Below are 12,086 nucleotides of genomic sequence, written 5' to 3'. Positions count from 1 at the left end.
TTAGCTCACTTAATTCCTGCTTCGCTCCCCTGTGGCATAGCGCAGTTCTGAGGGAGTCGGCGCACAGCGTGACTAAGCAGCCTGGGGCAGTTGCTGAGTGGCCTTGCGCTTGAACTCAGGGGTTGGGCTGCAGGGTCCCTGTTCTTAAGCATCATGCTGCCCCGCCTCAGCATGGAGGCGAGTGGCCCAGGACTGGAAAAGAGTCAGGGCCGTTCTGGAGTCGGGGACAGTGAGAGGGTCACGGGACACGGAAGCTGATTGTGGATGTGGGTGTAGAGGCCGTTCGTGGATGGGTAAGAATCACTATGGAGAAAAGGCGTCTTGGGGCGTGGAGGCAGGCCAAGTGGTTGAGCGCCTGCTTCCCATGGACGAGGTTCGGCATTGGGTCCCAGGTACCTCCTGTAAAAAAAACGAAGGGATCTGCAGCTCCGAGGGTGGCCCGACGGGGAGCATTTCTGAGGTCGTACTGCCATCTAGTGGTCAGACCGCAGGTAGAACTGATGCTCCAAGCAACTCCAGCATGAGCCTTTTATGAAGACTCTAGGACAAATCCGCAGGGCTGTTTTGCTTTTCAGGGGCGCTGCCTGTGCTGAACAGGCACGTCCTGCCGCATTGCTGTTGTCACGGAAAGGCGAGCGGTCCAGGGCGTCCACAAGCCACCGTGTGGCGTGCCAAGTCTGGGTTCAAACCCTAACCGCCTGTTCCTGCTGGATGACTTTGGGTGAGTCACGTAATCTCATCTCCTTGCCTGAAAAAATAGGGACAATACTACCCACCCCTCTGGTTGCTGTGAGGATTCCATTAAATAAGGCATGTAAAGCGCCTGGCACATCCCAGGAACGTAATGACCGGTGGTCGCTGCTGCCATGCAAAGGCGAGACAGCAGCTGGGGCCGCCGCAGAGAGGAAAGGGGAGGGTGACTCAGAAATTAACTCATGGCCCGTGTTCCCTCCCGGAGAGCTCTTTTTCACTTGCACTCCTGTTTTTCTTTCCCAACCTTCTGCCTACGGTTCTCCACTCAAAATTATCAGCGGTTGGGGAGCGGATGTAGCTTAAGTGGTTGAGCGCCTGCTTCCCATGTAAGAGGTCCTGGGTTCAAGTCCCAGTCCTGCTGCCTCGAAACAAAACGACGACAACCACAAATCAGCGGTTCTCCTCGCCTCTGGAAAACTCACGCAGCGCACTCCGCCTAACCGGCGTCCCCTGCCCTCAGAATCCCAAGCCCTGGGGGCTCCTCCCCAGACCCCTCAGCACCTGCCCGAACTCCCCCTTCCTTTCCACCACAGGGGCTCTTGGAGTTCCCTCACCTGCAATCACCTCTCTCGTCTCTATCCAGCTTTGACAAAGAGGGAACAAAGTGTGATTTGGGAGTAAATAAGCAGCTCTCTTATTCTGAAATTTGATTTTGCGACCCACTTCATTCAATTCTGAAGTAAATTTGCAAAGCAAAGCTCATTTAAAATGCACCTTGCTCTGGTCTGGCTGCTCATTTACTCCAGAGCCCGTGGTGACCCTCTTAAGATACTAGCTCTGGGCCTTGACCCTCTTCGTTCCGCCTGGTGCTGTGGGGCAGCGCTCTGCTGTTTCCCGCCTCACACAGCAGGGCTTTGGGCAGCTGCCTCCAGACACCACTTTTCCTGAGGACTGGAAGACGCCGGAATCAGGTTTCCTGCTGGGGGGTCTTCTGCGTGCTTGCAGGTGGGGGAGGAGATGAAGGTCAGACAAGAACAGAGGCTAGCGAAGAGTGAGGCGGCTCAACCGGTTGAGCACCTGCTTCCCACGTGGGAGGTCCCGGGTTCCACCGTGCCTCCTAAAAACAAAACAGAAAGACAAACAACAAGCCAACAAACGAAAAAAATCAACTCTGGGGAGCCGATGTAGCTCAGAGGTTGAGCACCGGCTTCCCACATACAAGGTCCCAGGTTCAATCCCTGGCCCAGTACCAAAAAAAAAGAACAGAGGCTAGAGACTGACTTCTTTGACCCTCAACAGAAAGGGGTCACGTAGAGACCAGCAGTAGGGGATGATGGGAGGAATGGCAAGGAAAGCCTCTGCTCCAGAGTGACTATGGGTAGAGAAGGGTAAGTCTGCAAAGTCATGTCTTAGAACGACATGGTGGAATATATATATATATGTATATGCCCTTATAAGGGAAATGGGTCAAAATATGTTCGCCTGGAAGGGTTCTAGAAAAGCTGGACTGTATCATCCCTGCCCTTAGGGACATATCTTGACCACTGCTTCCTGGACCACAGGCAGAAGAAAAGAGACATGCCTACTGCTTCTAAACGAGCAGAGAAGTCAGTGTTCCTAAAATGTAGTTTCTTAGAAGGAATAAGCTTGTCTGACATTAGGCACAATTTCCCTCCAGGGGAGAGCTTTCTGGGATTGTAACTGGGATAAAGTTGAATCTGTAAGATCAATTTGGGGACAACTGCCATTTTAATAATATTGAGATTTCCAATCTCAATATTTCCATGTTTCCATGAACATGGAGTATCTCTCCCTTTATCTGGGTCTTTCTTAATTTCTCTCAGGAAATTTTTATCAATTTATTCTTGATATTTAATTATCTGTTGAAATTATCACTAGATAGTTAATGTTTTGAAGCTATTGTAAAAGGTATACTTTTAAAAATTATTTTTCTTATCCCCCCCACCTTGTGGCTTGTTTGCTGTCTGTTCTCTGCGTTCATTCGCTGCGCATTCTTCTGTGTTTTTGCTTGCCTCACTTTTTTTGTTGCGTCAGCTTTCTGAGTCGGCTCTCTGCAGCGCTTGTGGGCTGGCGGTGCTCCACGGTGCTCGGGCCGGCAGCTCTCTGCAGTGAGTGGGTGAACCTGCCTTCACAAGGAGGCCCCGGGACACAAACCCAGGGTCTCCCATATGGTAGGCAGGAGCCCAACTCATTGAGCCTCAGCCGTTTCCCATAAAAAATATACTTTAAATTTCAATTTTTTCAAATTTTGTTGCCTATGCACACACACAAAATTGAATTTTATATATAGACCTTGCATACTGTAGAATTGCTAAATCCTCTCATTACTAAATTCACTTATTCTAGTAGTTTGTTTGAGACGCCTTTGGATGTTCTACATATGCATTTAGGTCAACCGTAAATACAGACAATCTTACTTCTTTCTTTACATTCCTAAATATCTATGCTCCTAGTAAAAGCTCTTAAAAATACATGAAACCAAAATAGAAATTCAAAAAATAGATAAATACACATTTATAGAGATTTCAATATCCCTTCCTCAATAACTGATGTAACAGAAACACAGAAAATAAGGAATTTAACAGACTCAAACACAACAATGAATTCAACCTCCATTTACAATTACAGAACACTCCATCCGATAGCCAAATATACATTTTTTTCAAGCACAGATAGAACATTTACCAAGAACAACAATATCAAGAACATAAAAAAATTTTCCACAAATCTTTTTTTTCTCCATATCACTTACCTGTTTTATTTTCATTAAAATATTAATGTCAATCAGAAATGTTCATATTTCTTCATCTTCACATATTTTTAAGTTTTATTGATACATATTAACAAAGCACAAATCCATTCAGAGTGTATAATCAGTGGTATTTGGTATAGTCTGTAGTTTTTAAAAATTTTATTATTTTTTAAAAATTTTATTTTTCATTATCTTTTTTAAGTTAATAGATCACACAAAATGTTACATTAAAAAACATAAAAGGTTCCCATATACCCCATTCCCCATCCCTCCACCCCATCATATTTTTATTTGTATTTTTCTGAAGATACATAGATCACAAAAAATATTACATTAAAACATATAAGAGGTCCCATACACCCCCAGACATCTCCATGAATCTTAAAAGATTCAAGTCAGACAAAATGTGCCTTCTGACCACAGTGGACTTAAATCAGAAATCAAGAGGAGAGAGATCTCTGAAAAACTCCTAAATATTTGAAAACTAAGTAAACTTCTAAATAACCTCATTGGGTCAAAAAAGAAATCAAAAGGGAAGTTAAAAAACATTTTGGGTTAGGCAAAGATTTCTTCAGTGTGACACCAAAAGCATAACCCGTAAAAGAACAAGATTAATAAATTAGACTTTATCAAAACTTTAAAACCTAGCTCTTCAAAAGACACTGAGAAGAGAATGGAAAGACAAGCCACAAACTGGAAGAAAATATTTTCAAAGCATACATATAATAAAGGAGCAGTACCAAGAATATATAAAGAACTCTCAAAATTCAATAATAACAATTCAAACAACCCAATTTAAAAATTGGCAAATGATTTGAAAAGTCATTTCACTGAAGAAGATATGCAGATGGCAAGTAAATATGCTAAAAGGTACTCAACATCATTACTTATTAAAGAAATGCCAAATAAAAGCATAATAAGACGCCACCATCCATCTACTAGACTGGCTAAAATTAAAAAGACTGACCATACCAAGTGGTGGCAAGGATGTGAAGAAACTGGAACTCTAATATACTGCTAGTGGGAATGAAAAACAGTTTGTCAGTTTTTAAAAAATGTTAAACACACACCTGGCATTTCATCTAGTCATTTTTAAGCCAAGGAAAAAAAGCATATTTCTTTATATTCTGAATCCTTGTAACCAATTATTCCTAGCAGCTTTATTTGTAATGACCAAATATGGAAAAACCTAAATGTCCATCAAAAGGTGACTTGATAAGCAAAAGTGGCATACCCATATAATATAACTTTATTTGGCAATAGAAAATAATATATTATTAATACATGAAACAACATGGGCGAATCTCAGAATAATTATGCTGAGTGAAGAATCAGACAAAAAATGCACATATTGTATGATTCCATTTATATAAAACTCTTGAAAATGCAAACTAGTCTATAATGACAGAAAGCAGGTAAGTGATTGCCTGCGTGGAGAGGGGCCTGCAGGGAGGGATGGGAGGAAGGTGTCACAAAGGGTCAGGGGAGAACTTTGGGGAGTGATGGGCCGTCCCCTCTCTTGATTGTAGTCATGGTTTCATTGTGTGTACATATTTCAAAACTCATGAGAGTGTACAATTAAAATACGAGCAGCTTGTGAATGTCAATTATACCTCAATAACACTGTTAAAAAGTTTCTGAGAGAGGTGTATTGAAATCTCCACCCACGATTGTTGACTTTTCTATTTCTGCTTTTAGTTCTGTCAGCTCTTCCTACATGTACATTATCAGGTACACATATATTTAGGATTGCTATACCTTCCTCATAAATTGACCCTTTTGTCATTATTGTTTCTCTGGTCACATTCTTGCTTCAGAGTTTAATTTGTCTTACATCAATTGAACCACCAAGGCATTCTCAATATTAGAGTTCGTTTGGCATATCTTTTTTTATTTTTAACCTATTTGTGTCCTTATATTAATATTTAAGTCTCTCATGTTGATAGTTTGTAGTTGTAGTTGGGTCTTGTGTTTAGTTTTTGTTTTTTTTAATCAGTGTGATAAATTCCATCTTTTGAAAGTTTGGTTTGTTTACATTTAGTGCAATTACTGATCTTTTTGGGTGTTAATCTACCATACTACCATTTCCTGTTTTCCCCTGTCTTCTTTGTTTCTTTATTTTTCTTTTGGACCAGTCAAGTATACATATTATTCTATTTTATCTCTGCTTTCTAAGTTTTAAATTCTTACATTCTCATATATTATTTTAGTGGTTTACCTTGAGATTGCAATATTCATCCTTAATCTACCATAATCTACCTTAAATTAATGTTATGTTATTTTGTGAACAATTTAATCCATTTATCTTCTTGTCTTTGGGCTATGGTTATCATCATTTTACCTCCACATATACTATAAACATGCTTATACATTACACTATATTTTTAAAAAACGTTTTTTCTTCACAACTTTTTAAAAAATTTTATTTATTCATTTTTAAAAAAATATTACATTAAAAAAATATGAGGCCCCCATTCACCCCCACTGCCCCCACCCCACCACTCCCCCCACAGTAACACTCTCCCCCATCATCATGACACATCCATTGCATCTGGTGAGTACATCTCTGGGCATCGCTGCACCCCATGGCCTGTTGTCCACACCATAACCCACACTCTCCCACGTTCCATCCAGTGGGCCATGGGAGGACATACAAAGTCCGGCAATTGTCCCTGCAGCACCACCCAGGACAACTCCAAGTCCTGAAAATGCGTCCACATCTCATCTCTTCCTCCCATTCCCCACACCCAGCAGCCACCATGGCCACTTTCTCCACACCAATGCCACATTTCTCGATTATTAACCACAATAGTTCATGAATAGAATATCATTAAGTCCACTCTAATTCTTACTGTATTCCTCCTTCCTGTGGACCTTGGCTTGGTTGTGTCCATTCCACATCTATGGCAAGAGGGGGCTTAGATTCCACATGGATACTGGATGCAATCCTCCTGCTTTCAGTTGTAGGCACTCTAGGCTCCATGGTGTGGTGGTTGACATTCTTCAACTCCATGTTAGCTTAGTGGGTAAGTCCAATAAATCAGAGTGTAGTAGCTGAAGTCTTTTGAGGCTCAGGGCCTGGCTATCATATTGTCAGTCCAGAGATTCAGATCCCCTAGATATATCTTAAACCCCAGCACCAACTACAATTCCAGTAAAGTAGCAGGAAAGGCTTGTGAAAAGAGATCCCATCTGAGTCCAGTTCCATCATGCAGAAACACCAGCTCCAAAGAAGGGCCAACTGATATGGCAGTGAACCCCATCTGCCATGACCATAGAACCTGTGGGTCTCTTTAGCCCTCAAAAGGACCAATACCTGGGTTTGTATCTACTTTATCTGTCTCTGAGACTTTGCTCAGGTGTGCATAAGGGCAATCCTTCTGACAACCTCCAGACTCTTTTTTAGAGACTCATAGCCATATAAACTCATTTGTCCTTTCCATTTCCCCCTTACTTTAGGTCAAACAGCATTTTTAACTCCTGTTATTATATGTAGACAGGGATATTCTGCTGGTCCGCGTTGAACCTTTAATTCAAGGTCATTTTCTAGTTGCATCATCAGCTGGTACTTGGTAGTGATCCCTCAGTGCCAGGGAGGCTCATCCCCGGGTGTCATGTCCCACGCTGGGGGGAAGGCATTGCATTTACATGCTGAGTTTGGCTTTGAGACTGGCCACATTTGAGTAACATGGAGGCTGTCAGGAGGGAACTCTTAGGCACAGTGCTGCTCTAGGCCTTGTTCTTATTTCAGGCGTATAGACTCACAAGCATAGTCATTAGTATCAGGGGCTCACTGTTGGACCCTCATTCCTTCCTGGTCCTTGCCGTTGCACCTGGGGGACAGCCGCTGCTCCCCAGGGACCACAACAGAGCCCCCCCCTGGCCAGGAAGCCAGTACCCCCCCAGCTGTTGTTTTTAATTGTTTCTACTATGAGTATATCCAAACATTTCCATGCACCCTGGACACATGCCCTGTATAACTCCCTGTCAACCATATGTCCCCTTTCAATAACATCCCATACCAGTATTCCTCCGCTGCCATTGTTGAACCACTCTGTGATCCAAAACTTCCTGAAAATTGAAGCCCAATATAATGTCAGGTTCCCTTAATAGTAAAATGAAATATAGCAATGAGTTTAAAGGTTAGATATAGAATACATATTGATTTGGAAAAATTCTACATCCTATCTTTTTCTTTTCTTTTTTCCTAATTATTGAGCTTCTCTTCACAAGAGCCTTAGATCACAGTAATTCATATATACAATATACAGTACTCCCACATATCCATTATAAAACCTTTTCCCTTCCACAGCGATAATCTTTTAACTTATTCATATCATATTTACTGAAACTGATGTACAGATATTGAGACAAAAGCTTTCAAACAAGGTAACATTTGTGTTTACATTGTGGTTTATACTTTAGGCTATACAGTTTTCTAAATTTTTAGTTATCCTATGTTTTACATTATGGTTTACATCACTAGTCTGTCGTCCCCTATATGTTTTTGGTGTAATATTACATGTTTTATATCCATCCTTGTGTACTCTTGTGAAGCACTTCTTTTGCTCTCACAGTTACTTCGGTTCCATCTATTCAATATCTATTTCCCCCTCCCCTTGGGGCCCACAGTGACAGTCAATCTTCATTTCTTGAGGAGCCATGTTCAGAGATACTTGCAACAGTGTTCAGGGCCTGACTTGCTCAACTGCCCTAATGCCCTGGGAGCCACCCTTTCTCTTGAGAGATATGGTTCCCTCTATTTGATGGCATTAGTCCTCCCCAGGTTATGGGTCTACCTTCACTGTCATTATATGGGTCTCTACCCAATGGTATAACCCACTCTGGCAAAATGAGCATTCATTTATTCCCTAGGAGTCTGTCCTGCGTCAGATTATCCCCTTTGAGTATCTTAAACAGGTAACTTTCCTAATTATATTTTGAAAAGGTTTTCTCAGCATTATACTCTCAACCAACACCTGACAATCTCCTATGTTTGTATGTTGCCTCCCCCTCCCCCCAATTTCTTGGGCAATATTACCCATCTGCCCATCCCTAGCCCCCCTCAAACCCGCAAATCCCCACCCAAAGGTAACCCTATGCCCCCATTTTATCCCTTCCTTGTACACATACTTACCTCCAGCTTATCATAGATTTCACCCATGTAGATGTCAGCTTACATCCTTCCTCTACCCCCCAGTTTCCTGTAAGCCTATCTTCCAGTCTCTAGCTCTCTGAGGCAGCTTGCTTATTTCATATCATTGAGGTCATGTAGTATTTGTCCTTCAATGCCTGGGTTGCTTCACTCAACATAAGGTTCTCAAGATTCATCCATGTTATCACGTGTGTTTGTAGTGTATTTGTTCTTAAAGCCAAGTAGTTTTCCATTGTATGTATATACCACATTTTATTGATCCACTCATCTGTTGATGGGCATTTCGGTTGATTCCAACTTTTGGTGATAGTGAACAAAGCTGCTATGAACATTGGTGTGCATATATCGGTTTGTTTCCTGTGTTCAGTTCTGCTGGGTATATACCCAGCAGTGGAAATGCTGGGTCATATGGCAAATCTGCGGTTAGTTTTTTGAGAAACTGCCAAACTGTCCTCCAGAATGGTTGGATCCTTCTGCATTCCCACCAGCAGTGGATGAGTGTTCCCATTTCTTTACATCCTCTCCAGCATTTGTATTCTTCTGTTTTTTTCATAGCTGCCAATCTTATGGGAGTAAGATGGTATCTCATTGTAGTTTTGATTTGCATTTCCCTGATAGCTAAAGATTTGGAGCATTTTTTCATGTGCTTTTTAGTCATTTGTATTTCTTCTTTGGAGAAGTGTCTGTTTAAATCTTTTTCCCATTTTTTAAATGGGTTGTTTATCTTTTTATTTTCAAGATATAGGAGTTCTTTATATATGCAAGTTATAAGTCTCTTATTGGATATATGGTTGCCAAATATTTTCTCCCATGTGTAGGCTCCCTTTTTACTTTCTTGACAAACTCCTTTGAGGTGCAGAAGGCTTTAATTTTGAGGAAGTCCCATTTATCTATTTGTTCTTTTGCTGCTCGTGCTTTTGGTGTGATGTTCTTGAAGCCATTTCCTATTACAAGGTCTTGTAGATGTTTCCCTACACTGCTTTCCAAGGTCTTTATGGTCTTGGCTCTTATATTTAGGTCTTTGATCCATCTTGAGTTGATCTTTGTATAAAGTGTGAGATGGTAATCCTCTTTCATTCTTCTACATATGGATATCCAGTTCTCCAGGCACCATTTGTTGAATAGGCCATTCTCTCCCAGTTGAGAGGGTTTGGTGGCTTTATCGAATATTATATGGTGATATATATGAGGTTCTATATCAGAACTTTCAATTTGATTCCATTGGTCTGTGTGTCTCTTCTTACCCCATACCATGCTGTTTTCACAACTGTAGCTTTGTAGTATGTTTTGAAGTCAGGTAGTGTGATTCCTCCAATTTCGTTTTTCTTTTTCAATATGTCTTTGGCTATTCGGGGCCTCTTTCCTTTCCAAATAAATTTCATAGTTAGTTTTTTCTAGTTCCTTAAAGAAGGCTGTGTTGATTTTTATTGGGATTGCATTGAATGTGTAGATCAGTTTTGGTAGGATAGACATCTTAATAATATTTAGTCTTCCTATCCATGAACAGGGAATATTCTTCCATTTATTTAGGTCTTCTTTGATTTCCTTGAACAGTCTTGTATAGTTCTCGGTGTATAAGTTTTTTACATCTTTAGTTAAATTTATTCCTAAATATTTGATTTTTTTATTTACTATTGTGAATGGTATTTGTTTCTTGATTTCCTCCTGATCTTGCTCATTATTGGTGCACAGAAATGCTACTGATTTTTGCACATTGATCTTATAACCTATGACTTTATTAAACTCATTTATGAGTTCTAGTAGCTTTGTTGTAGACCTCTCAGGGTTTTCTATGTATAGGATCATGTCATCTGCAAATAATGAAACTTTGACTTCTTCCTTTCGAATTTGAATGCCTTTTATATCTGGTTTTTGCCTCAGTGCTCGAGCAAGTACTTCTAAGACAATGTTAAAAAGAAGGGGAGAGAGTGGGCATCCTTGTCTTGTTCCTGACTTTAGAGGGAAGGATTTTAGGATTTCTCCACTGTAAATGATGTTGGCTGTGGGGTTTTCATATATACTATTTATCACGTTCAAAAAATTTCCTTGTATTCCAATCTTTTGGAGTGTTTTTATCAAGAAAGGGTGCTGTATTTTGTCAAATGCTTTTTCTGCATCTATCGATATAATCATATGATTTTTTTCCTTCAATCTGTTTATATGATGTATTACATTGATTGATTTTCTTATGTTGAACCATCCTTGCATACCTGGAATGAATCCCACTTGGTCGTGGTGTATAATTCATTTAATGTGTTGTTGAATACGATTAGCAAGTATTTTGTTAAGTATTTTTGCGTCTAAGTTCATTAGAGAAATCGGTCTGTAATTTTCCTTTCTTGTGGTGTCTTTGTTTGGCTTTGGTACTAGGGTAATGTTGGCATCATAGAAGGAGTTAGGCAATGTTCCTTCTGTTTCAATTTTTTGGAAGAGTTTCAGCAGGATTGGTGTTAGTTCTTTCCAGAATGTTTTGTAGAATTCACCTGTGAAGCCGTCCGGCCCTGGGCTCTTCTTAGTTGGGAGGTTTTTAATGACAGAATCTATCTCTTTACTTGTGATTGGTTTGTTGAGATCATCAATTTTTTCTTTCGTCAATATTGGCTGCTTATGTGTTACTAGGAATTTGTCCATTTCCTCTGAATTGTCATTTTTGTTGGAATATAGTTTTTCAAAGTATCCTCTTATGATAGTCTTTATTTCTGTGGGGTCGATGGTGGTATCTCCTTTCTCATTTCTTATTTTGGGTATTTGCATCTTCTCTCTTTTTTTCTTTTATTAGTCTTGCTAAAGGTTTGTCAATTTTATTGGTCTTCTCAAAAAACCAGCTTTTGGTCTTGTTTATCTTTTCAAGTGCTTTCTTATTTTCTATTTCATTTAGTTCTGTCCTTATCTTTGTTCTTTCTTTCTTTCTTCTTACTGTGGGATTACTTTGTTGGTTTTTTTTCTAATTCCTCCAAATGTGCAGTTAGTTCTTCAATTTTTGCTCTTTCTTTTTTTTTGATGTATAAATTTATGGCTATAAATTTCCCTCTCAGTACTGCTTTTGCTGTATCCCATAAGTTTTGGTATGTTGTGTTATCATTATCATTTGTTTCAAGGTAGTTATTGATTTCTTTTGAGATTTCCTCTTTGACACACTGTTTTTCTAAGAGTATGCTGTTTAATTTCCATATCTTGGTGTGAAATCTGGGTCTCTGGCCCTTGCAGATTTCCAGCTTCACTCCACTGTGGTCAGAGATATTATTTTGTATGATTTTGATCTTCCTGAATTCATTAAGCCTTTCTTTGTGGCCTAGCCTATGGTCTATCTTGGAGAATGATCCATGTGCACTTGAGAAAAATGTATATCCTGCTGTGTTTGGGTGTAATGATCTGTATATGTCTATTAGATCCAGCTCCTCTAATATATTGTTCAAACATTTTGTTTCTTTAGTGTTTTTGAGATGTTCTGTCCAGAGTTTATAG

General features: G+C 40.1%; 1 protein-coding gene across 5 annotated transcripts in view; it reads left to right on the top strand.

Annotated features, from left to right (window-relative positions):
* Positions 1 to 622: 622 nt before the first annotated feature.
* Positions 623 to 12,086, top strand: part of HAO2 (hydroxyacid oxidase 2) — a 57,876-nt gene continuing 46,412 nt past the window's right edge. Inside the window, exon 1 of one of the 5 annotated variants that reach the window (XM_058302961.2) lies at positions 623 to 721. In XM_058302961.2, coding sequence (XP_058158944.1) covers positions 712 to 721 — 10 coding nt within the window. In that variant the 5' untranslated portion in view covers positions 623 to 711. Of the gene's footprint in view, positions 722 to 1,501; positions 1,665 to 12,086 lie in introns of those variants that run through there. The other 4 variants (XM_058302963.2, XM_058302964.1, XM_023588270.3 and 1 more) reach the window with 4 other exon arrangements.

This window comes from Dasypus novemcinctus, chromosome 9, assembly GCF_030445035.2.
Source record: "Dasypus novemcinctus isolate mDasNov1 chromosome 9, mDasNov1.1.hap2, whole genome shotgun sequence".
In the NCBI taxonomy this organism is placed as follows: domain Eukaryota; kingdom Metazoa; phylum Chordata; class Mammalia; order Cingulata; family Dasypodidae; genus Dasypus; species Dasypus novemcinctus.
The sequence above is the reverse complement of the archived record's forward strand: the minus strand, read 5'-3'. Positions and strand labels throughout refer to the sequence as shown.